General features: G+C 34.7%; 3 protein-coding genes and 1 long non-coding RNA gene across 9 annotated transcripts in view; 2 read left to right on the top strand and 2 right to left on the bottom strand.

Moving 5' to 3' along the window:
* Positions 1–24,767, bottom strand: part of LOC119069306 — a 481,283-nt gene that overhangs the window by 152,155 nt on the left and 304,361 nt on the right. The gene's annotated exons all lie outside the window — the stretch shown is intronic.
* LOC119069232 (tryptophan--tRNA ligase, cytoplasmic) lies at positions 218–5,320 on the top strand. The gene is made up of 6 exons (XM_037173272.1): positions 218–485; positions 557–785; positions 888–1,070; positions 1,136–1,313; positions 1,374–1,580; positions 4,954–5,320. The coding sequence occupies exons 1-6, from the start codon at positions 365–367 to the stop codon at positions 5,245–5,247; spliced, it is 1,212 nt and encodes a 403-aa protein (XP_037029167.1). The 5' UTR covers positions 218–364; the 3' UTR covers positions 5,248–5,320.
* Positions 5,245–9,906, bottom strand: LOC119069275 (class E basic helix-loop-helix protein 22). 4 transcript variants are annotated; one of them, XM_037173334.1, is made up of 4 exons: positions 9,318–9,906; positions 6,604–6,645; positions 5,597–5,732; positions 5,245–5,528 (listed from the first exon to the last, which is right to left on the bottom strand). In XM_037173334.1, exons 1-4 carry the CDS (start codon positions 9,607–9,609, stop codon positions 5,357–5,359), a joined length of 642 nt encoding a protein of 213 aa, XP_037029229.1. In that variant the 5' UTR covers positions 9,610–9,906; the 3' UTR covers positions 5,245–5,356. The 4 variants fall into 4 exon arrangements, with proteins under 4 accessions (XP_037029229.1, XP_037029230.1, XP_037029231.1 ...); XM_037173335.1 differs by having other exon boundaries at positions 5,597–5,729; positions 9,318–9,905; XM_037173336.1 differs by lacking the exon at positions 6,604–6,645 and having other exon boundaries at positions 9,318–9,902.
* LOC119069186 (phosphofurin acidic cluster sorting protein 2) overlaps positions 14,433–24,767 on the top strand; it is a 47,916-nt gene continuing 37,581 nt past the window's right edge. The window contains exon 1 of one of the 3 annotated variants that reach the window (XM_037173127.1): positions 14,433–14,889. In XM_037173127.1, the coding sequence (XP_037029022.1) occupies positions 14,777–14,889 (113 nt within the window). In that variant the 5' untranslated portion in view covers positions 14,433–14,776. The remainder of the gene's footprint in view (positions 14,890–24,767) is intronic. The other 2 variants (XM_037173128.1, XM_037173129.1) reach the window with 2 other exon arrangements.

The following is a 24,767-nucleotide window of genomic DNA, read 5'->3' on the forward strand; positions in this document are numbered from 1 at the left end:
ATTTGGGAGAATGTATTTCAATTAAGGGTTTGTTTTACTCAGACGTTACTTTTACGTATTCGTGTGAACCATTTCTGTTGTGGTTTTGAAGCGATGAAAACATTATTTTAATTGTGAATCATTAGTAAACAGATTGACTGATACTAACTTCACGTCTATGAGAATATCAACGGCAGCCACTAACTCTACGCTAAAATATCTTTTGAATGTCAATCTTCACACGATGTCATTAGATTGATACACACGATACATACACACAAATAATCGCAAAAACACAGTATTTTTAATTGACACGTTTTATGAGTCAACACTGTCAACAATTTAACTTATTTTATCAATTAATTATTTATTAAAAATAAGCGAAATGAGTGAAAGTCCTAGTGTAACCGATAAAGTGGAAGAATTAAAATTGGACGATGATGTTGTCGATCCATGGAATGTAGCTAGTACCTCGGACGCCGGCGTTGATTATGATAAACTCATAGGTTTGAAATGAGAAATTTCTCCTCGATTTTTTTGGAATTTTGACTGATCAAACGTAAATGTTTTCATCCAGAACGTTTCGGATGTTCAAAAGTCGATTCCGAATTGGTAGCCCGTTTGGAGAAATTAGCCGGTCAGCCCGTACATCATCTCATTCGTCGTGGTATATTCTTCTCACATCGAGAATTGAATATTGTTTTGGATATGGTCGAGCAAGGGAAAAAGTTCTATTTGTATACGGGACGTGGTCCGTCGTCCGGATCATTACATTTAGGACATTTGGTACCATTCATAGTAACAAAGTAAGTTCATTGGACTCAACGATTTCGGGGAGATGTTCGTATGTTACATCAGCCAATTTCATCGTGTCATATTTAGACGTTGAGTAATTTACCTTTTATCAGATGGCTGCAGGAAGCCTTCAATGTACCGTTGGTGATCCAGTTGACCGATGACGAGAAGACATTGTGGAAGGATTTAACAGTTGAACAAGCAATGAAATTGGCCCGAGACAATGCCAAGGACATTATTGCAATGGGTTTCGATGTGAACAAGACATTCATTTTTTCGGATCTGGACTTTATGGGGTTCGTTACGTTCGAACTACAATCGCTGTGTCGTTTCCGTTCAAAATGACCGAAATTATTTCCAGAAAATGTCCGGCAATGTACCAGAATGTCATCAGAATTGCGAAACGGGTCACATTCAATCAAGTTCGCGGAATATTCGGTTTTGGTGATGCGGATCCTATCGGTAAAATTGGATTCCCACCTGTTCAAGCAGCGCCAGCATTTTCGTCGACGTTTCCATTCATATTCGGTGACAAAACAGTAAGACGGTTTCATTTCCATTGAATTGACTGTTGTATTCACATGGGTTACGATGTGCAGGTTCGATGTTTGATTCCATGTGCTATCGATCAAGATCCTTACTTCCGGATGACCAGGGACGTTGCGCCGAGACTTAAGTTACCGAAGCCTGCCTTAATCCATTCGAAATTCTTCCCAGCACTGCAAGGGGCTAAAACTAAAATGTCTGCTAGTGACACGAATTCGGCAATCTTTTTGACGGATACTTCGAAGGAAATCAAAAACAAGGTGAGAAATCTTCCAGTGCTTGTGTGTGTGAAGACTGATGAAGTGATAGCTCGAGGGAATTTACTTATACGTTGAAAATTGTCAGTCTCAATCGATGTCTCAACACGTCTTGACTATTAATTTAATCAAAGAATCAACGCAACTAACATTCTTGCACATTCATAATGTATACCCGATGCGGAAGAAGATATGCAATCAGTAAAAATTGTGTCATACTTAGCTGAATGTTTCCGTGTAAAAATTTCAGTTTTCGTAGATGTTATCACACCTCGTTCATTGCTTTATCACAACGTTCCGCTTTACGGTTCATATTTGTTAATTTTATTGAACCAAATTCACGGACACCTGTAAAAGATCGGGTCCCTTGCACTAGCGTATCAGTTGGTAAAGCGTTGATATTGACTCATGTAACTACAGAATTAGCTGCCCTTCTATCAAAAGTGACAACTTAAAATTGATCGATCGGTGGAAAAATTGGGTCTGGACACATTCATATTTCGTGTATATCTCCCAATATGTACTCAATGGCATAATGGCTAACACGTCTGCTTACCACAGAGAGATTTGGACAGATTGTTAGATTTGTAAAGAGACCGTACCTGGTTGAATCGGTTCAGATTAAGTTTGGTGTAGAGCTTTCACAAAAGCATTGTTGGAAGAACCGGTATTCAACTTCTACCAGTTGTATCATGAATGACACGCAGTTCGTCGCTCAATGTAGAGTCTACGTTGTAGAGTAGAGAGAGCCATAAGCAGAGAAAATTATATGTTAATGATCTAGCCTCCAAAAGCTTTTATGGACTGTAAAGTCGATTAAGCATTCGCAACGGAATAGTCTTCCTTCATTACATTCACAAAACACCAACAATTGCATTAGGACGACATTTAATTTGATCAACTGACTGTGTCAAAACAGCAGCAGCCACAACTGGACTATAATTACAAACCACGGCATTGTGACAAACCACATCTTCTATCAGGTGTTGGTAAAAATGCCCCTGTACACCGACATATTCCATCAAAACTATCGAATCTTTCACAAGTGGCACCTTCCACACAAACATATCCAGTTCCACAAATCTCTCCCACCAGCCCTACACATCTGCCGTTAGCTTCATCAAAGACTTCTAAGTCTCTGCAGTCGCATCTTTGATTCTTGCAAATCATTGGATTACTGCTGAATGAAGTTGGGCTAAAGCAATCTCGGTTGAATGTGCATGGTTGGCCAAATTCAGCTGCACAGCTTCTGCCAGATTGACGCGTGCCATTCCTGCACATACATTCTGGAAACCCAGTTTCGTTTCTGCATTCAGCGTTGGCAATGCATGGAATTTGCACAGTTTCTTCATCAATGATTTCAGTGCAAGGAGCCAACAGGCCACTTACACATCGATCAATTGAGGATTCGTATTGTTGGTGTCTAGGATGTCGACATTCGCAGCGTCCATCGATACATGTAAATTGAGAGCGACAGTTGTCGGCCAGGCTGCAATATGATCCATACCCAAGGCCTTGTCCATGTACACCGAACAAGACGAATGTTAACACTAGACACGTAGCGAACAGAAATTGTAACCTTGACATGATATAAAGTTTCAATGCGACGTGATTAGAATTTCTTCGCGACAAAAATTATCGTTATCGTTGTTGTCTGTGGAACGAGACTGTACTGAAAATAAATTTGGATAAAATCCTTTATACCAACCCCGACCGGTTGTATTTTCGGAATTAGATTACAGATATCGTAAATCGTTATGATATGGTGGATTTGTCACCATCACGTCAAGTCGATCGATAAAAAGCTTAAGTCAACTTATTTAATTAAATAATTTGTAACAGAATTGTTGACTTGTTGCTGGCGTCTACGTTACCATACCATACCACACCTTATTTTTATTGAGCAAATGAGTTTAAAAATATTTCCAACGCATTGAATGGCATTCTAATTCCACAATTCGGTGGTAACAAATAGAAAATATCGTTCAACAATCAGTTGTTACGAGAAACACAAGCCATATGCAAAATAGACTGATTCATGTGCCTGATAACAACTAGTTGTTTTTAATTAATTTTTTCGTTAGTTTGTTTGGTACGCAGGTGGAGTAACGAAGTCAATGAAATCTTTCCGAAACCAACATTCAACAGTTGACTTCTCAATCTGGCCGATCTAAATTTGAATTCTACAAATTACAGAAAAACGTCTTGCGATAATTAATAATTTGACTTAACTCACGAAGGTTTGGGGGCTAGATAATTATTTAACAAATAAGTCTTGTGATAATTGACCTACATAAAAGACCTACAAATTATCGACTGAATATGCCTGGGAGTGCCATCAGCATTTATTATTCATCACAACGTTTAAGGGGGACGTCAATTTTATGTTTCAATCTAACACATTTTTAACTCCAATCAAATTACTAGAAAATTTGACTTAGTTAATTTGAACCTTGAACAAAATTATTTGCAACGATTCAATTTCTCAGATCCATTGCTAAAATCCGATTATCGGCTTAAAGATTGATTTGTCTCGACCAGAACTGAAAATTCTAACACAAACTGAACATAGAGATGAGCTAAAACTACTTAGATTAATGGAAGTTAAACAGATCGAGACGAATACAAATCAACTTCGAAACCGATAAGAGAAGCTTGAGCTCGACCTTCATTTCTTCGGGGGGGAAATCGTGCGTTTTCACATTTCGCGTTATGGAATCGCTTCGTCAGGGCAATATATTTAAAAAATAATCGTGCGGTTGTCGCCACTTTTTGAGTTTACGTCTTTATTGCGCCAAAAATTTAAATATTTACAACTGACAGTTGCACAAAATAAGTATGTTTTGAAATAGAAGGCGCACTTATGGCATGAATACTCACCACCAAGAATATGAGTACTTTTTGGGTATGTGAATTGTTTTTTGATTTCAACCGTTTCCCATATCGTAAAGATCACAAAATACCCGCCTGAAGTAGTTGCAAAAGAAGTTGCAAAATTCGTAAAAGGAAAATGTTTTTTGCGACAACTTTTGCAACTACTTCAAAAGGCTTCACAAAATCGTCCACTGAGATTTACATACTTTCCGATATCTTACCGTAACAATGAATGTCGCATTACCTGCAAAGTATATTTTTATCAGGCGACGTTACCTCGTTGACATTTTAATCATTCACGTGTCGATTATTGTTCGATGTGGGTAAATACTTTTGTAAGAAAATAGACTCAATACAATAGATAGCGAGAGCTCGATAACTTTGATTCTATGACATGTAATTGATAGTCGATCATTTTGTTTGTTTATGAGCCTCTAATCAATCCTATTACTGTGTAATATAGCACGATCATTTGCACTTGTTAATTTCAATCAAATTTCAGATCAACAAACATGCATTTTCTGGCGGCCAAGTCACTCTAGAGGATCAGCGACGATTAGGCGCCAACACCGACATTGACGTATCATATCAATTGCTTCGATTCTTTTTGCCCGACGACGACCAATTGGAGAACGTGCGGTTATCGTACAGCAAAGGTGAAATGCTTAGTGGTGAGATTAAAAAATTGGCCATCGAAACCCTACAACCGATTGTAGCCGAACATCAAGAGAAGCGTAAACTTGTTACGGATGAAATTTTGGATCAATTTATGGCGATAAGAAAACTCAATTTCTAGAACTTTGGTATTTATTATTTACTTTCTGTACACACTGCTTCATCCGCTGCGAATGAAAATTATTCAGCAAACATTTTGTGTAGTTTCAATTTGGCGAAATTTAAGTATTTTAAGGCAAATAGTAGATATTCGTTGGAGTTATTGATGTTCCGGCTGCACTAGCTGTCCACACTTGTGGACTGGCTGAATCGTGATAGTGATCGGACATTTCGTAGTAGTGTTGTGGTGGGGCTGGATACTCCAAAGACGCTTGAAGATGCTTTATGTAACCTATTGCTATCCTAAAATCGAAAAATAAATCTCACTTCAATGCTCAACCGATACAAGTGAAGAAATATTTATGACTCACCTTAAACACTCAATTTTCGAATATTTTTTGCCAGATGGCTTTGAAATCGGAAGTTTCGAACGCAGTTGATCGAATGCCTTGTTCATATCTCTCATTCTAGTGCGTTCACGATCACACGCCGACTTTTTATAATCTGCTGGAAGCGAAATAAATTTGAGAAGCAATTAGATTGGGAATAATGCAGGCGGAAGTCATATTTAATGGGAAATAGTGGAAGACAGTTTGCTGAAAATCTTTTTCCTTAACCTGGAGCCAAGAAGAAAGATGTCGAACCTAATATGAAATTTGTTCAAAATTTCTTTTCAACGTTCGATACTAAATCTTTTACTTCATTTGTATTACCTATTCTGGTCGTCACTATCGACAACAAATCACTACCCGTTTTTGCATTGAATCAATGGAACGACCAGACATTGTTGATTTGTTGATTTGTTGATTTGTTTTTGTCAAAGGAATATTAAACGTTAAAACCCTCTCTTCAGAGATGGGGATAGATTCCATAAAAATTTTCTCCCACTTGCTGAGATGAACTCTCAATAGAAATAGAAATAGAAAATCAACAAAATACAAAAAGCCACTAAGAAACTAACCTTAACGTCTACAATCACACCACGGGGAAATAAAAAAGGCTAAAAATATCACTCGAAAAGACTTGCTCAAAGCGTGTATCCAGTCTACTATTCTGATTTTCTACAGTCGCTACTCTTCATCAGTTTCACTCAGTTTGTCTGAGGATATAATTGACTTATTATAACATTATTAGGTGAAATGATTCCAACACCTATGGATGCACAAGGAGAAAGTAGGGCAATCATTTCTACTGTTATAAAGATATACTTGCAGAGAGCATGGCAATGCAAACAGCGAGTATACACATACATACGGTACGGCCTGCTCATTTTTCATTCAGATAGGAATTGGAAGCAGAAAATAAAACGGTTACACGACAGACGATCAACAAAAACAGAAGACTAGAACAAATAAAATAAATTTTCAGACCTTCTTACCATTTGAATCAATAAAAGGAGTCATTGACGAACACGATGAGGCTGAAATCGAAAAAGGCAAAACGTCATACTGAAATACTTTAAAAAAGAACAGAAAAATAAAACATTTATAAAAGTCATTTCACCAAAAGTGTAGAATCTATCTGAGAGTTTGAAAATGCTCGCTCAAATATGGTATTTTTAGACAAGAAGATTTGATAAAATTTACTTAAGTCGATGTATTTACTGTTACTTCTTTGAATCAAAATATTTTTGATCCAAATATATTTAACAGATCGATGCTAGGTCAAGTACTTCATTTGTAAGTTTGTATATTGCTACTATACAAATAGATGCATTAGGTGGAGTTCATTGTAATTTTTGTAGCCACTCTCGATAACAGATGAAGTCTTAATTGTGTGCCTTTGAATAGTCACTTTGCGCAATTTCCATATTTATAAGTCAACTTATAAGTTGGAAATTGTAAGCACATCTTCATACAAGAAGTCCTGTAAGGTTACTTATTATTTCCAACTTATAAGATGACTTATAAATTATACGTCATTTGCGCAAACTATCTAATATAATAACATAGATCAGATTGACATGACCATTCCTGCAACATTCTTAAACTGTACCTACTTGGTAGCAGTATAGGCACAAGAAAATCGGTAACTCTTTGATGCTCCATATTTGAAAATAGTCTAGCCTAAAGGAAAGGAGTGGAGTTTAGAAAATAAGAATGTTTTTGTTACTGGGAAGGTAAAACACATGCGGGAAGGCCATTCCACAATCTAATCGTAGTTGAGTCGAAGATTCCCCTACCCCTATACTTTAGCGTGCGACAGAATCTAGAAGACACACGACGTTTGGGTGATAAAAGTCGAATTGTGTAGCGGTGGAACTATGCTCAATATGTCCGATGAACACTCACCATAGAAGTGTCGATAGACCATAGTATCGGCACCTAACATACGTCGGTGTTCGACAGAGTAAATCCCACTCGTTAAATTTGTGTTACCGATCAGTCAGAAGGCTATGTTTTGAAGTATTTCGACAAGATTCAACGTTGTCGGATGAGCTCCTATCCGAAACTGGGAATCGAATTCAAGGAAAGGCCGTATAAAGGCTTTATATACAGTGGCAAGTTCTTCAGGGGACAAAAACCTCTTACATCTCCGGAGAAAACCCAACCTTTTCGCCGCATTCTTCGTCACCTCCAGCACATGGTCATACGGTCGGTCTCACGACAAACAGAGGTAGTTGAAATTCCGTCGTGTTTTTATCGGATGCACCTTTTTGTCGGGATTCCGACGGAGTATTTGAATTTTCAAAGAAATCAGAACAGTGAAGTCAGCACGATAAGGACTCGTGTGTTCATGGTTTTGAATAAATGAATTTGAAATTGAGTATTTGATTGATCGGCGAGAAAAATCTTTCGAATGTCTTAGTATGTCTCTTTTCCCTAATTTTGTTCAATTTTTGTCTGCATCACTTATGAAAATATGTTAATAGTGTGAGTACCGGCAGAAATTCTATATTAACCCATTTGTGTTCTATTTGAATGTCCTCTTGTTTCACTATTTAGGTGATTATTAACAAACTCAATATTTGTTAAATTAACTGCGCAAATGGTTTAACGTAATTTTCCTTAAATTTTATTTTATTTATAGAATTATGACCGGCTTCAACAAAATATTAATTTATTACGAACAGCTCTATTGATGTGTTATCGAGAACGACGCAAAAATAAATGACGAGTTCTGACTATTGTAATCTTACTTAACAAAATGTAATGTTTTCTTGAAAATTGTTAGATCATTCGAAATAGTAGACCTTACTAAATTATACTGCGGTCTGTGAAAGGCTAAGAGTTCGATTTAAAAAAAAAAGAATCAAGCAATGGCGAAGCAGCTCTCTAGCAACCGAATTGTTTACAAAATAAAGAGGACCAAAAATCGAACAACGTCCGTGAGAGCTACTTTGGCAATCGTTGCGTCTTTACTAAACACTTAGAGATGCAAAAATATGTTGAAAAAATCATCCCAATATGTTTTGTGCAGATGTTAATTAGACGTGTTTGCAAAGTCTGCCTGAATTTTTACTACATTTTACTACTCGTTGAATGGGGTAAACCAAATGGTTTCATAGTGAACCTCATGGGTGATGTCACAAGACTATCTTTGCAATTGGTGCTCTATTTGAACGGAAAACTATAAGTTCCAAAAAGTTATTGATTAGTTCATGATTGATACACGGGAGGTAAGTGAAACTTTTTGATGAAACTTCACTTAATTTCTGTTCTGGTCGGAGTTTTTTTTAGAATTATCAGTAAGTCGGAGATACAATGCTGAAAAAATTTTCAATTCACTGAAAGACTGGTCAGGTTTTTTAAATGGCTAAAATAGCTAATGGTGATTTGTCAAAATACTTTTAGACAGCGAAGAAAAACGCGCGAATAATAATTCCACCACACGTAACATTAGAATGTATTTTACTGCGTTAGAGGACATTAAGTTTCAAAAAAAATGTCTAATGTTGATCGAAAATCTAACAATTTCGCAATTGAACTTGAAAGTGGTAAATGTTTTTCTTTTCTTTACTATTTCCGTATTTGTAACCTTTAAAAAAAACACTCGACGATTTTCAAGTTTTCAACCACTCTTCCGATTCACTGAACGTTTTTTGTTTTTACATTTTTTAGTATTCAGTCTTAAGATCTATGCAATTCCTACCTTTTTCATTTTGCACAACTCGATCTTTCCACACCACATTCGGTACTCGAACGATTTTATGTTCATGATTGTTACTGCTAAACGATAAATTATACGGCGGTGGTACAATTTCCGGTTGTGGTATATCGATCCAATGAGACCTATGGATCGGTAATGGTTGTGGATAGTGTGGATAATGGCTCACCACACCACTTAATCCGTCCGTTGGCTGCTTGCTCAAACCAATTTCCAGGATTGTTTTCGATTCTTCTTCGTCATTATGCGTAATCGATGGACCACGACTCGACATCATAACTTGTTGTTTCTTTTTTATCCAAGCACAGGCCCAGAACAATTTCTTTATTTTATTAACACCGACAACAGAGCACACTCAATTTACAATAACGTGTGTATTTATCGCACCAGATCTTAACACCAAGGATTTTTATCGTCAAATGAATGACTAATAAAATTTATTATTTAACTATATGGACTACCTGTCTTTTCTTTAAAAGAAAATTGTATTTTACTATATCACCGAATGAAATGCCTTTATATCTCGGAATACATAGAATATCTCGTGTTTTATTTTTTTTTTTGTTTTATTTGTTCTGGTATATTGTTTCGTTATACTTTAACAATATTCATCACCACTTCTTACTCTGTTCATCTCACAAAATATCCATATGACGTGTAGATGACAAAATTAAAATAATAACGAGTGCATGTTAAGAGGACAGCCCTTTTTTTCTTTCAAACATTTTGTATATAGTATAACAATATCGGATATCTGAAACGGTTGGAAATTGGTATACGGTGGTCGATTCCATAACATGAGTAACGGGTCGAATTTTATCGTCACTTTTTATCGGTATAGATAGGAAGACAAAAATCGAGAAAAGAAGATACTGTCGAGTTAGTTTTATAGTTAGAGAACGGTTTGGGCGCGGAAAGGAGGTCTGGTTGGAGAAGAGGCCAAAGGATGCTGGAATGAAAGCCTGACCAAATTTCACCTCAGCTATGACATGTTTATTTTACCAGAGTAAAGTTATACTTAAAAATGGAGCGCAAAGAATGAAGTATTTGAAACAAAAATTGTGGTTCCTCTACAGACTAACCAAGGTTTCCTATTTGCGATTAAAAATGGTACTCAACTTCTACGACAATGGTCTACTATAAAAATATCACATGAACGTACAGTACCTCTTTTTAATTGCCACCTGTACAATTTTTCAAACGTTCGGCTAGAACGTCCCCTTAACATTAATATTAATTTAAAGAAAAATATGGTTTAATCGAAAACAATTTCATTAATTTGTAAACACAAGTGTTTTCCATCACATTTTTTTCTTACTTCGATAATCCGATATTATTTTGAAAACTTTACTTTTGAGTACCTAACTAGCAGAACATAAAATAAATTGCTCATAAATGAATCTATAAGAGAGGTGCCAAATGTATTAAACATTTCCAGGTTTTACTTTTGAAACGAGTAGAGAATTATTATTTTTTAATGATAAAATGAAAACATTGAAATTATGAGCACACATTTTTTATATTTAACCGATAAAATATTGTGGGATAAAAATGTTTTATTTACGTTTTCATATTGTCAGCCAGTTTATTATATGCTTTTTTTTAATCGTTATATTTAAGTGGAATTGTTCGATAAATACCAAACGTTAATCTCTCTAGTTGACCCTATTTTACCATTTGCATAATAAATGCTGTTTAGGACGCATAAATATTTTCGTTATATTCCTTGTGCTATTCATGTTACACGTTACGCTTTAATTTAAAGAAATGCACCTTATCTATCGGTAACATTTTTTATATATGCAACCGTAACATATTGTTGTCTAATAATGTGAATGATGTCTGTATGAACAGAATAACAACATAAACTTCAGAAAAGAAAATCTAGGGTGACACAAAACATTAAAATAAAATGAGGTGTGTTCATACTGACATCATTTCATGATTGTCGCGAAATCATATAATAGGGCATGGGTCGACGTACTACTTAACCTGTAAACTACAAAAGTGACATCCTTGTTTTCATAGCGGAATACGGTCATTTCTTGAAGTTTTATCCTGAAAACTACAACAGCGACACATTGACCTACAGAAAATTTGTGCTGATAAGTGGTGAAAACGTCAACAAGATCCATGGCCATAATACTATCAATGCTAGTTGAAATCATGAGGACACTTATACTTCAGGGGAAAATTCTTATTATCGTCTCATATCAAGCCTATCAAGCTGAAAAATACCGACACAGTGCAAGACCCTGCTAAATTTATATTTGAGTGAAACCATCCTCTCCACTGAACAAACATGGTGTTAGCTCCTTTGGCGACTACTTATTATTCGATAGTAGAGAAATAGTAATTTTTATGCTTTGGACATAAATTTATGAATTTTTATCGTAATTTAGGTCGTAAGTTGTATACGTTTCTGTGCGGACGATTGATTTTAGGCACTTGCGCTTTTCGTCCTCACTTCGTTCGCGAAATTGCCTAAAATCTGACGTCCACGTAAAGAACTATTACATAACTAGGGATCGAAAATAGTCTTGTGAATTTTGCGATATGTACAAAGTTCTACATGTTGAAGGTTTATAAAGAACTGCTTGAAATATAAAAAGTAAAATTTCCGACGAATGCCATTATTGCTTCACAGTGTTTTTATTTGTACACACTGAACCCTTGATTTTGTCCTAGTTCCCTTGACTGTAAGTCAGGGTCTTATGCCGGAAAATACACTAAAATTTTTGTATGAAAGGTTGTATGATATGTTATGAAAAACGGAATTGTTTGTCCCAATATTTTGCTTGTAAACACGATAACTTGAGTAATTATCAACCGATTACTAATTTTATTTTTTAAACGACGCAGAATTGAATTCATGAGGTTAAGTTCGAAGATGGGCTATGTGGGATTAAGGATCTGGAAGTTATTCCGGAAAAACAGTATTTTCCATTGTTGGAAATTGATTAAAGGTTTTGTGAATGTAGTAAGTACCGGGGGCGTCCTTTTTGTACATAAGTGTAGGGGAAGAACATCTACCGTACTATTTTATATTGTACCAAAGTGAAAGAGTCCTCTAATCGTTCCACATTCGCATCTTTTACTTTTGATTAGCGTTAGCAATAAGACTATGAAACTGAATAATAGACAACTTACACGAGTGGGAAGTTTGCGGGCAGAGCGGAGCGAAGGCCGTAATTCACACGAGTTCTTGTCTATTTATGATTTATTGTGGATTAAAAATCTGGCCGCAAATTTACCAGAAAATGGAGAACAAAAAAAGTACTTTTCCAAATAATTTGTACTCAAGCGATGGTTTTTATTTAAGTTATTTGTGATGTTTCGTAAGTTTACCAACGGAAAAAAAATTAAAATGAAAAAATTGTCAGTCAATCGACCTGACCCGCCTAAAAGGTGGGGCCTAGTTTGTCCAATTACATAAGTTGTATGACTCCTGCTATTTCATGTCCTAAATGAACCGTCTGAAACATATACGTATACAACTAACCATGCAGCAGTACGAAAAACGTATTTTCCGACCACCCTATATTTCCCTATAAAAGGTACGTTATGTTGATGAAGTGAGATTAATTGTTTACAAATAGAGTAGTTTGTCACCTGCAGCACTACACTTCCTTCAAATAATTTCACTTTATGCAACTATAACGGACGTCTTTCAATATAGAGTGTCACATATAGTTATATGGTATGGATAATGTTCTTAACCGTCGGAACAATACGTTACATAAAAGACGGGTCGAGCTATAATAACCTTCGCTCATCCTGTCGTTTATAATAATGTGCTGGATTTGTGTATAAAACCAAGTTTTTAACCTGTTACAGACGGCAAGCATATAACCAGTATTATTATTTGGTCTATTGCTTCCATCGATCAATAGTATATTACTTCCGAGGTTCCAAGTTGTGTATTTGATAAGTAGGGTGTTACAGCCCGACCCGAAGGGGCTTATGTATTTGATGTTTATACGCGAATCGCAAAGTCTTCTTTATATCGAGGTTTGCGGTCAGATAAAGTGCGTTTTTTAAGCGAGAAATATATAAAGTATTTTTAATCGGTTGATTTCAAATCTTGTACTTCAATTTTTCTTACATGCATTTTACTACATATATTAAGGACCATAATTACCCAGAACTTACTGTTTAGGTACTTCGTCAGAAGTTTTTGCTACAGTTGAACTATAGTTTCCACCTGATCCACTTGATCGTTCATCCGGGTCGCCGTTACCAGTTTGAGCCTGTTGAGAGAAAATTCACCATAATCATCTTAGAAATTGAAATGATATTCACTGTTCTACTGTTCACCGAAAAACAGTTTATAAAGAATCGTATTATATTGTTGATTGTTACCTACGGTCACCTCTATTCAAGTTTACCATAAATACAAATTGGGGAAATTTGACAATTCTATAATTTTGTTGGTGCTATACCTGCTTTAGACTGCAAAGAAAAAAAAATAGAAAGGAAAAAGTTGAAAAATGAACACACAATAAAGTATATATAGAACCCTGGACAGGCCAAAGATTGTGATGAGTTCTTTCGATAGATATCAGTAGTTTTAATTGTTATTAACGTATTTGCGAGTTGTAGCCCGAACGAAGTGCCATTTGATATCTGATGATAGAACACCAGTTTCAGAATCTAGATGACACTGTTCACTACGAGCCTTACTCACTAGTCACACCTCTTGTGCATATACAATCCCTTTTTGTCAACTTCACCCTATAGACCAATGCATAATGCATAGATTGCTCTGTAGCTCTCTGCTCGAATTCTTTTGAGAGATCTTTAATAGTGGAGAAATGGATAAATGTATTCTCTCTCATCCGCATTAACGGCCGATACAGGAAATGTCATCTGGTGCGCCTCAAAGAAATCGCAAAACATTTTCCAACCCCTCTGCACTTCTGAAAAATTCTAATAAATTCATCTTAACAATAACGCCCGGTCAAATTATAAAACAACAACGAAATTTCCGCTCAATTTCAAAAACTTAATAGTAAACTGCGTCAGACCATTTCTTACATTTTTTCTCGTCTATCTAGTACAATTTGTGCTTGTGCGCACATTTCAAAACGGCATCTCAGTGACATTCTGAAAAGAAGTTGATGTATCTGACTTGTGCAGTCACTCAAGTCACTCAGTGTAGTGTTTAGCTTTGTTAGAGTAATTTTTTATTTGTTCTACTCCTCCAAACTAAATGGATGAAAAACCCAAATTAATAAAGAAAATGTATTAAATTGTGTGCATAAAACGCTAATGATGACGGCAACATTTGATTGCCATCAAGTGTGAGTGAATACTAATGTGACCAGTCGAATAATATTGTGAAAAAAGGTGTTTTTTGTCGCTTCAAAAGAAAATATTTTTTTTTTGTTTTGCTTGTGAGCTCCACATATTTAGGGTGGTGCAAATTTATTAAGCTGTCAAAAATGACAGAAAAAATCACCCGCGAACGTGTATCCAATATGAATAAACCCGTTCCGATGAAACTGTTTGCAGCATGGGAAGTCGAAAAGAGAACTCCGCCGAATTGCATACCAAGGTATACTAAATTTGTTGCTATTAAGGTTCTTTCTCTATTTATAAAATTCGAAACGAGAAACGCAAGAAACGATTGTGTGGATTTGTGTGTGTCGAACACAACAAAAACTGTGTTGATCAATTTGAGTTTTGTTTGATCGAAGGCGGACAAGAAAAAAAAAATGTTCTGCAAATTCAGTGATTCGTCTCCTCTTGATCACATCTTTAATAATGTGCTGTTGGTTATTGTGTAAATGTACCCTGTTTTGGGTGTTGCGTGCGAAATTTCGCATCTGCGTTTCATAGTCTATCCATGTATATGATGATATTGGACCAGTTTACTCTGATGGTGTTCTTATTTATAAAACTTTCATGAATGTATATATTTTCGGCCGATACGAATGGCAAATTTGCATAGAACCTCATTCAACGATATTGTGACAATAAGAATTTAGATGGATTTGACCTAAAATGTGTGCATATGCGTATGGATTTGATACATTCAGCTGACTTTGTTTTTGTCCTGCATTTATTATTTGTCAAAATGTTTGCCATAGACGATGTGTATACACATGATGACAATTATCGAGCTTTAAGTTCATTAGTGAAAATATGGATGTGTCTCTTTTGTTGTTAATTGATTGAGTGGCCTTTGTGTGTAGCAATTTGTCAATCACTATCTCTTGTTGCAGAATCAGTGTATGCATTACGAGCACAGTTTTAAATTCTTTCAGAGAACATTCGGACAGTTCAATATTTCATCGTTTTAATGAAAATGCAAAAAAACTGAATGTTTTGGGCAAACGATTCGCAATTAAATTAATCCACCGTGACATAACGTTTCGTGATTTATTTATATTTTTTGCCTTTGATACATCAATAGACAGACAGTTTCTAACCGCAAATTCTGCCATTCAGATTTAAACGTAATTTTGATTGTCAAAGTCCACTTAGCCACATTATCACATTTAACCTCTTACACTTTGATGACTTACCACTGCATAATGTGTGATTGTAAATGAATCGGCAAATTATTTATTGTTTCTGTCAAACTATAAATAAAATGTGACAAGTGTGTGCAATCGCGAAATGACTTCTTAAAATAATCTTCGCGGATAATTATATACCAAGAAACGCCGTATATGAGTTTCTTACACATATGGAATCCGAAGCATAGAGAAATTTCAAAGAAAAAAAATAAAAATTGATTAGAAAGCACAGCGTTCAATTGATGATCAATTTTGTTTTCGTTGAATGAAAATGATAAGATAACGAATTTAAATACATTTCATGTCGTAACGAAACGTTGTGACACCGGTTAGGTGTCATTATTTCGTGACAAAGCTGTTGGAATCATAATCTTGTGGAAACGGTTCTCATTTCGGGCGAATTTACATAAGGTTGTTCGTCACTTTCATTATTTCCGCGATTTTAAGAGATGCCAACGCATTTGTGGTTTCTTAACTGCCGCTGTAACCTCACATTCTGCTCTAGTATTTTATAAGGAAGATAAAAGAAAATTCTTAACTGAACATTCAACCCGATCTGGTTTCCGCTACTGTCATTTTATACGATGTATTAAAGAGTATCGCCTCGCCATTATAATATGATCATCAAATCTGTTACTTCCATTGTTTAAGGTATTGCTGAGCCTTTGATAGAAAATCTTTTATCTGATTAGATGATTTGAAAATGTCGGCCTTTAGAGCTTCCGCCTGTGAAAGCCTTAAACAATTTTCAGGCCCACACTGGCTATACTGGGCGATTGGGCAATGCCCGATGCGTCTTTTGCTTTTTGGATCTCCTCAGAACAATAAATTTTATTTAGGCACCTCTGAGCCTTTTTCAGCCAATTCGCCCGATGCACCTTTTGGTAGCCAGTCCGGCTCTGACAATTTTGAATGGATGCTAACATAATTGGTCAAAAGCTACATCGTTTCCAACAAACCGTCCTTTGCCAACGGTTCAAACTCAGTCCTCCGAACGATGGAAAAGCTTACCAACAAATGTGTTATGGGCCATTGGGGTTAAATTGAGTCAGAATTCAGAAGTGTAATAATTCTTACCAAATTGTTATTTCTGGCTGAAAAATCGTCTCATTTAGAAAAGCTTTTCGTAACATACATTTTGAAATATAGAACTAGGCTCGTCGCTTAGGTCTGCCGTCGTTGTCGGTAAAAAGATGTACAGTCGTTTTTAGGGTCATGCTTACATCTACCATTGGTGAAAGAAACTAATTTACCCTGACGCTTTACCGTGTTGATCGAAAAAAAAATCGACTAAGAACGTGCCGCGTACAATTACAATAATAGTAAACGACTGCGGTCGACAGACACACAAAACATCGAATAAATTATTGTCCATATCTAATTAGCCAGCGCTAGAAACAATTTCCAAACAAAAACAAGCGTCGTAATTTTATTTGTAGATTTTATCATAAGTAGATATATTCGAGAATGTAAATGAAATCGTAATGAATACCAAAAACCGAACTTGTTGCCTTACCAAAAATAACCAATTTCAAATTCTGAGTATAATTTTGATAAACAAGTTTTTTGGATACAGAGCGTACTATAATAGATGTTATAATTGTGTGTAGTTTATTAACATGGGTAAGGGATGCGGCGGTGTTGTTCTGATCTATATTTAAAAATGAAAAGTAAATTGTAAGTTTTGTTGTGCGTGTCAATAGATTCCCGTATTACGAAGTTACATTTTTAATAAATCGACACAGCCAAACGACTATTTCAATTTTTAATGAAGGGTGTATCTTCTGAATAATTCAACGACCTATGCCGTCTATTTATGAACTTCTCAACTCGTTTTTTTTCCTTTAAGAAAAAGATAAACAGAAAAAAAGATATTCTTTGTGTTCTTTGTAATTACAGTTTTTGTGTGCAACTTTCTCGGATTGATTTTTGTTTTCTTCTTCATCGTTTCAAATTAATAAGCACAAATTAGCAACATTTTGAAAACGAATTCGTTTGCGGTGTTATTAATAAACATAGTTAATTGAAAAAGTCAACAAATTTTCCGTTAAATTATAAATTTCGACTTCTAACATTATCCATTAGCATGTATACAATTCTCGAAACTACACAGCTGCTGTTCCATTATATATATATAAAAATTAATTTATATATCGAAATTAGCGGAAAGAGAAACAATCCATTGATAGCATATCATTCCAACAAGTTGAACATTCACAATTTTCATTTAAATAATCTTTTATGCCCTGGATGATTTATTCCGGCATTCGGTTTCGGTTATTGATTTGAATTGGTAGCTCAATTACCAAATTAGGATATGTAGTACACACATTCGCTATAAACCGACATCATTTTGAATTTGCTGAAATTTATTGTTTGTTGGTTTGGATGTGGAACTTTCCATCTAACCATCCGGAAATTATAGTTTATATCTGTCCCAACAGTATTAAAACAACCGACCGAGATCTGTAGATTAAATCTATGGCTGGCAAACTTAAACTAGGTTTCTCCATACCTTCAATCAACACAAATCAGTAGAATAAAAGTTTAGCAATTTGTATCGTTCAAGAAAATTGCTGCCAATATTTTCCAACTATCGTCAACATTTCGATCTAATTTCGAGCAGAAAAATTTTCATTCCATTTACAACCGCAAATTAGTTTCATTTTGGGCATGGATATCGATTTTTCTCTCGTTACAAAACGACCGTAATTTGGTGTGTAAATTTTCCGGTAAATCTTGTAAATATTGGAAAAGGTTCCATTTTTATCTCCTTATCATTCCAGCGGGGTGGAGCGAAAAAAAGGCAATTTACATTTTATTATGCCGTTAATGAAGCGTGTTGCGTATATAGATTTCATTTTTACGTTATACATGTAATAATAATCAAGCGCTGCTCTCGACGCAAGCATTTATGTTCCGAAAAAGGAAATATCCTTCTAATGCTTTCGGTTACTACGTAAATTTCTGTCCCCAGAAAACTTAATGCTACGCTATTAAGACTTGTTGCGTGTTACATTAACGTTTGTTAGTCAATTTACATTATATTTCTTTCTCTCTCTCTCTCTCTCTCACTGTAAAGCCAAAACTATAAAAGAAAACCAGTGGCACGTTTGAGTATTTTCTAAGCACAAAAATCTTCCGACCATTCATGATGGCAGTAAAATGAAATAAAATAAAATGGCAAATAAAAGTTGCTGTTGCTACATTTTCCGTTATTTCGTTCCTTTTAATTTTTACTGTAGGCAATAACATTGATATAATTGCATTAACAACAAGTACGAAACTGTTTATTTTCCCCGCTACACTGTAAGACAATAACTTAGTTACTATTTTCATAACAACAATTCGAAAAATAAAAGATTCTAAGGCGACTTTATGTCTGTTAGGGGAATGCTTTTTTTGTTTTTTTGTTTTTCGTCATGCGACAATAACTTACTCCGTACTATGGTGAATGAGGCACACCTATAATCAACCTCATAATGTTATCATTTAGTATACAAATTATGCAAGCAAAAAAAACTCCTTTCAATTACAACGCAAACAAAATGGGCCCGACTCAATCTATCCAATAAATAACTAATATACAAAAATCCATAGCGTACAGAACTACAACCGTAGAAAAACCGATTTAAATTATTTATATTCGCTTCAACCCCTATTCCACAATATGCTACGAAAAAAAGATGTTCAAATTCATCAATCTGTCTACTGCATGGCAATAAATACGGTAATTTTAAGTCTTCACTACATTTTATTTAAATGTTGGAATTTCGTTGGATAGACAATTTTTTTGTTCGGTATAAAGACAAATGAAATTATGAGTTCCGATAAAAGATAGTCATTGGGTTATATAGTTTTACCAACATATGGATGAATCCATTTTTATTTTAGACTATTGGACATGATCCGAATAAATCAGTAGCCAAAAATAAAACTGATTTACGGTCTACAAATGTAAATTTATTTTAACCCTTGTCTATCGGCATAATATAGATGTTAGTCGAACCTAAAGCTCCATAATCGCGCCAAGAATGTTTTTATATGTTTTTGCTTTCCCAAGGGTCGAAAATGGCTTTTTACACCACTAGCCAAAACATAAAATATTGGTTTTAGAGCTCCCAACATCGCCAATTGGACAAATGATATAAATTGTTCTTTTTGTGGACCGATCCGATGCACAGCAGAAGGCGGTAAAAAAGGAAATAATCCATTGGCATCATTTGTCCCATTTCTTGCGATATTTTATTCAAAAGCTTGAGGTGAAGCTTCGCCCCCGTGAGTAAAACGTCAATTTACCTCACATTTTTTAGTACAAAAAACTGTTAAAAGATTCAAGACAGAAATGATTGACAATATTTCAACATTTTTCTATTTTCCAAAAAAAAACGACTACGGCTCAGATCAACAAACTTCACACGAAAACCGGACTTTCCAACGATATATCCCTAGTTGAGTTAAAATGATCTGATGTTCGTTTTCTTTCCAATTAGAATTCGCATATTTATCTGATGAATAATAATTGTTGACACACTGCCTCTATCTTCTTCTTTTTTCTACGCTCTTACGTAACCAACGTGTTATCTCTAAGTATCAAGACGGAATCGCATGCAATACAGTGAGCAATATTGGTAAAATGCCAGAACGTAAATTTTGGCGCCACAATCAAATACATTTGTTGGATTTTGAGGGTCATGGTTAATCGATTCACAACAATGCAGAACTTTTTCCTTATTTTTTTCCCTCCCCGTAATAATTTCCATTTCCAGTTACTTAGGTTCCAAATTATTTTCGAACAAGGTAGACCAACCTCGTATCATGTATAATGCAATAATATATAACTTTTGTGTCGCAATGTATACAACCGAACCATCAAACTAGAAAAGTAGAGCATTTCAAATTTGTTTTTGTTTATTATCGGTTGCAGAGTTCAATACGAACGAGAAAACAAAGTATATATCCGAAAGGAATAATTTATTGAAATAACTGTGTTATATTACCATGGAAGCAAAATTGTTCAGGTGATTGGTGCTATGGTGCTAGGCATGGTTTGATTGATTCTAGCATGCAATGGAGGTTTGCGGCTTATTTTCATCTGAATTCATGCGATGAATAAATTCTGGTGTTTCTGTTGAGATGGTCTTTTTTTTTGGATTTGTAAGATGTGGATGCGATACAAAGTGTGTACGAATTTGCTTGGCTTCTTTGTCATTGAACAAAGATTGTTCTTAATAATTTTTTATGAAAATATTTATCTTCGTTAAAATTCTTTTTCTTTTGTGAATTTTTTTTTTCTTACAAATTAAAATAAATTGAGTGAATGTTTCACGGAAAATGTTTTAATAATAAACAACATTCACGTTTGGCTGAGATATTTTATAAATTAACAGAAAGAAGTGGCTTTCACATATAGCATATTTAAATAGAACATTGCAGCTCTTGTTTTAATATCGTAGTACACTGAAAGTATATGAACTGCAGAAAATGCAAACAATAATGAGACGTAGTAGATAACGTGAAATGAAGTAGTTAAAAAAAAACTGTTTCACAAAATATAAAACAACAATTTATTTTGTTGCTAAAGTCCTTCCTAATATTAGAAGAACGTACAGCGCCATATAAATGTGAAGGGGCTATGGGGGTGTCAGTCATACTGACATTTTCTCAATGTTGAAAATTACTACAGAATAATGATTGTTTCGCCTCTTCTCATATACGAACGATGTTTTAGATTTTTGAAGAATATCACAGTTTGATAAACTCTCACTAGCATGCATCATTTGACCTATATTCAAATTCCAATTTCCATTAAGAGAAACTAATGTTTAGAAATGACTCATATATGCAAGTCTAGAATGCTTTCTAATATCGAAACAGTCATAATTGCTACCAACCGAAGCTTTGTACCAACATTACGACCTGTCATAGATGTCAATCGCAAAAATCGTTTACTGGAAAAACTAATTGGGGTAACTTCCTAGGGGTTTGCAGTAGCTCTTGAATCCTCTCGATTTTCCCGAAACTTGGAAAAGTTGTTTTCAAGAAATTTTGAAAGATTCAAGAAAATACGTTTTGAAGACTAGTCCCTTGCTTAGAATTCTAATTCTATTCTATGCAATTCCTCTGCGGGCCACCCAACAAAGCTGACTTAGCTACGGCACTGTATAGAACATTGCAAAGAGCGTCGTAGTGAAAATACTTTGCGCATATTTTAATTCACGTTTCATGATTCTGACAAGTTGTGACTTTTCTCAAAGCAATAATTATTATGAAATTTCATGAAAATTTCCTTACAAAAAACGTAAAAAAAGTTTGATTTATAAGTATTATTAATAAAAAAAGTAGAATTAATGTAGGTCGTTATCTTTTCTTCACGACTTAATTTTTTAAACAGACGGAAGATTTTTTTTTTTTTCTTTTCGTAAAATATACGCTGCACTTTACGGGATTATTAGTATTAATATTAAAGCATTTTTGATATAAAAATAAATTTTAATCGCGTTTGTGTGTATGACGCAATCAGGCAGGCTAAACAATGAAATTATTCATTACCATTGCAAAGACGACGTCTTATTTTACTTGTTGTTGTTGTCAGATAACTAGCAAAATAACCTTTTGAAAGTAGAGAACTCATAATTGTGATCATTGTTCCAATCAACCAGACATTTCGAAACCTATTACCGAATCATAACAGCAGGTATATAACTGCACGAATGGGCTTATTATATACACATACAGCCGTACAACTTTTAAGTTATTTCGACACGCAACAATTTTCTCAAAAACAGCAATGTTAAAATACCATTTCGGAAATTAATTTATTTTCATTATCACTTGATTGTATTGGAAAATTGGTTAAGTCTTGTACCACAACATTGTTCTCCAATATTCAATATAATTTGATCCATTTAACTTCAATGCAATTTACAGTCAAATTCTAGAGATTAGTGTTCGGACCCAATTGAACGACCAGTCCTAAAATTTTATTATAGTTCGAGCCCAAAACGTTTTTCCATTTTTTCTGCCGTCCGATTTTATACAATCTTTCCGACCGCTGGCTGAACAACAAACACTTAAGTTTAGAATGTAAATATTGTTTTAATTTTCTAATTTGATATGCCAATCAAAAGAAAAATCTGTTCTTGTATCTGGCCGTATGCTATGCAATTACAAAGTGTGAATGGCTAAAAAAAAAATGTGTATTAGGAACTCGTCAGTCTTTATTGTATTAATTGAAAAATTGATGTCGTCGTCCCAGCAAATCTAGTTATTTGTTCGTCAGAAACTTTCCGCAATAAGTGCCCATGAATAATACTTGCCGAAGTCACTTTTCATTTCTTTTTGTTTGTAAAGAAAATAATCCATTGAAGAAATGCCATAAATGATGTTCTACAGCCGATGCAAAAATGATGTTGATCCGATTGAGAACTGAAAGAAATTGAAAATTTTTCGTTTAGTAGATCCATACACCGCTATAAGTGGTGTACCACTCGTATGGTGTTGGCGTATCAGATCAATACATCGTTTTCCGCATATCAAACAATTATTTCAAAACAATCACCATACCGCTGGAGAGTTTTCAGCGCGCGTTTTACCATAACACCGCAAATCATGCCCTCGAAAAACATTCTTTTATCAAAAGAGCAGCACATTTTTCACTCGTAAATGGTCTTCAATCACTAATATCATCATCACACACGTCTATTGAAATGTATATTATTCGCTATCTTGTTATTATGAAAAATCAAAGTCTAGTTCAATGTGTTGTTGCATCAATGACCGATTTTCTGACATTTAAGTGAGATAGCATACGACTATTGCGAAGATGAATATCAATACTTGGTTCGCTTATTGAACATGATTCAATTACAGTATGAAATTGGAGTAATATTGATTGGTTCAAATCGGAGATGTAAAGTGAATAATACAGAGATCTGCACTGACTATTATCAAACGTAATATGTTCGAAGAAAGTATTTCGTTAAAACATGATCGAATTATATCCAATATCATTCGCATAAAAAACAATTTTTTTTTTGGTAGATGATCTGAAACATGGTCACTGAAAGTTATGATTTAGATTTTATATTTAATCTAAAAATAGTTTTAATGCGCACCACTTATCTCCGAATATTTTAATCATTTCGAAAATATTAATGTATCTTCCAGTATGCGTGTGGGTGGGTGCTGCTATAAGTTTTAATTACTTTTTTAAACAATTATTTTATGTCTCTAACACAAAAGCGAAACATTTTACTTTTGGATATGGGCACCATGAACATGATCATGGACCACAATAATTCTCGAAAGCGAATTCGTACAGACTCACATTACTGGTGAAGGTTAACGAACTGCTTTACGAACGTACCGAACACATTTAAATAAAACGTCCGCGGTAAAACGAAACCCATTTTAAGCAACATATAGCTCTCATCACATCTCACTAATTTCAACACTTTTAGGTCCTGCTTAGAGTCAACTAAATGATTTATTAAAGTAGGGATTTAATGCCTTTTAAGGGAAACCATTACCGAGAAACTTGACGGATCCAACGAAAAATATCTCTGAATTCAACAGAGAAAAACAATTTTGATTGCAAACAGAATTGTGTACAAATTTCATTAAGAAACAATTTAATTTCTTGTTGGAACAAATTGTATTTTAGATTAAAAAAAAATAATTTCTGAAATTTGAAATTAGTTCTTTTAATTGAAATGAGTTCGTAATGATGATGACATTGTTGGAAGCGAACTATTTTTTTATGTGCAATAGTGCTGGATTGTTTTAATGGTTCTCAGAAGAGATCATTAAAAAAAGCAAACAAATAAAATGCGCACATTGTTTCGGAGAGTGGGTGTGTAAGACAAACTCTTTCAAATTATGGACTTCAATTCTACTGCCATTTCCATTT

This window comes from Bradysia coprophila (assembly GCF_014529535.1).
Source record: "Bradysia coprophila strain Holo2 chromosome X unlocalized genomic scaffold, BU_Bcop_v1 contig_26, whole genome shotgun sequence".
Lineage (NCBI taxonomy): Eukaryota > Metazoa > Arthropoda > Insecta > Diptera > Sciaridae > Bradysia > Bradysia coprophila.

What these genes read in the sequence shown, in the direction of transcription:
- LOC119069275 (XM_037173334.1), bottom strand. Translation starts at nt 9,609, where the DNA reads ATGATGTCGAGTCGTGGTCCATCGATTACGCATAATGACGAAGAAGAA. An exon ending in TCCTTTTATTGATTCAAATG is followed by an intron (nt 5,733 to 6,603) that starts GTAAGAAGGTCT and finishes TTTCGCTTCCAG; the next exon opens with CAGATTATAAAAAGTCGGCG. An exon ending in TCGAAAATTGAGTGTTTAAG is followed by an intron (nt 5,529 to 5,596) that starts GTGAGTCATAAA and finishes TTTCGATTTTAG; the next exon opens with GATAGCAATAGGTTACATAA.
- LOC119069232 (XM_037173272.1), top strand. Translation starts at nt 365, where the DNA reads ATGAGTGAAAGTCCTAGTGTAACCGATAAAGTGGAAGAATTAAAATTG. An exon ending in TGATTATGATAAACTCATAG is followed by an intron (nt 486 to 556) that starts GTTTGAAATGAG and finishes GTTTTCATCCAG; the next exon opens with AACGTTTCGGATGTTCAAAA. An exon ending in TCGGATCTGGACTTTATGGG is followed by an intron (nt 1,071 to 1,135) that starts GTTCGTTACGTT and finishes AATTATTTCCAG; the next exon opens with AAAATGTCCGGCAATGTACC.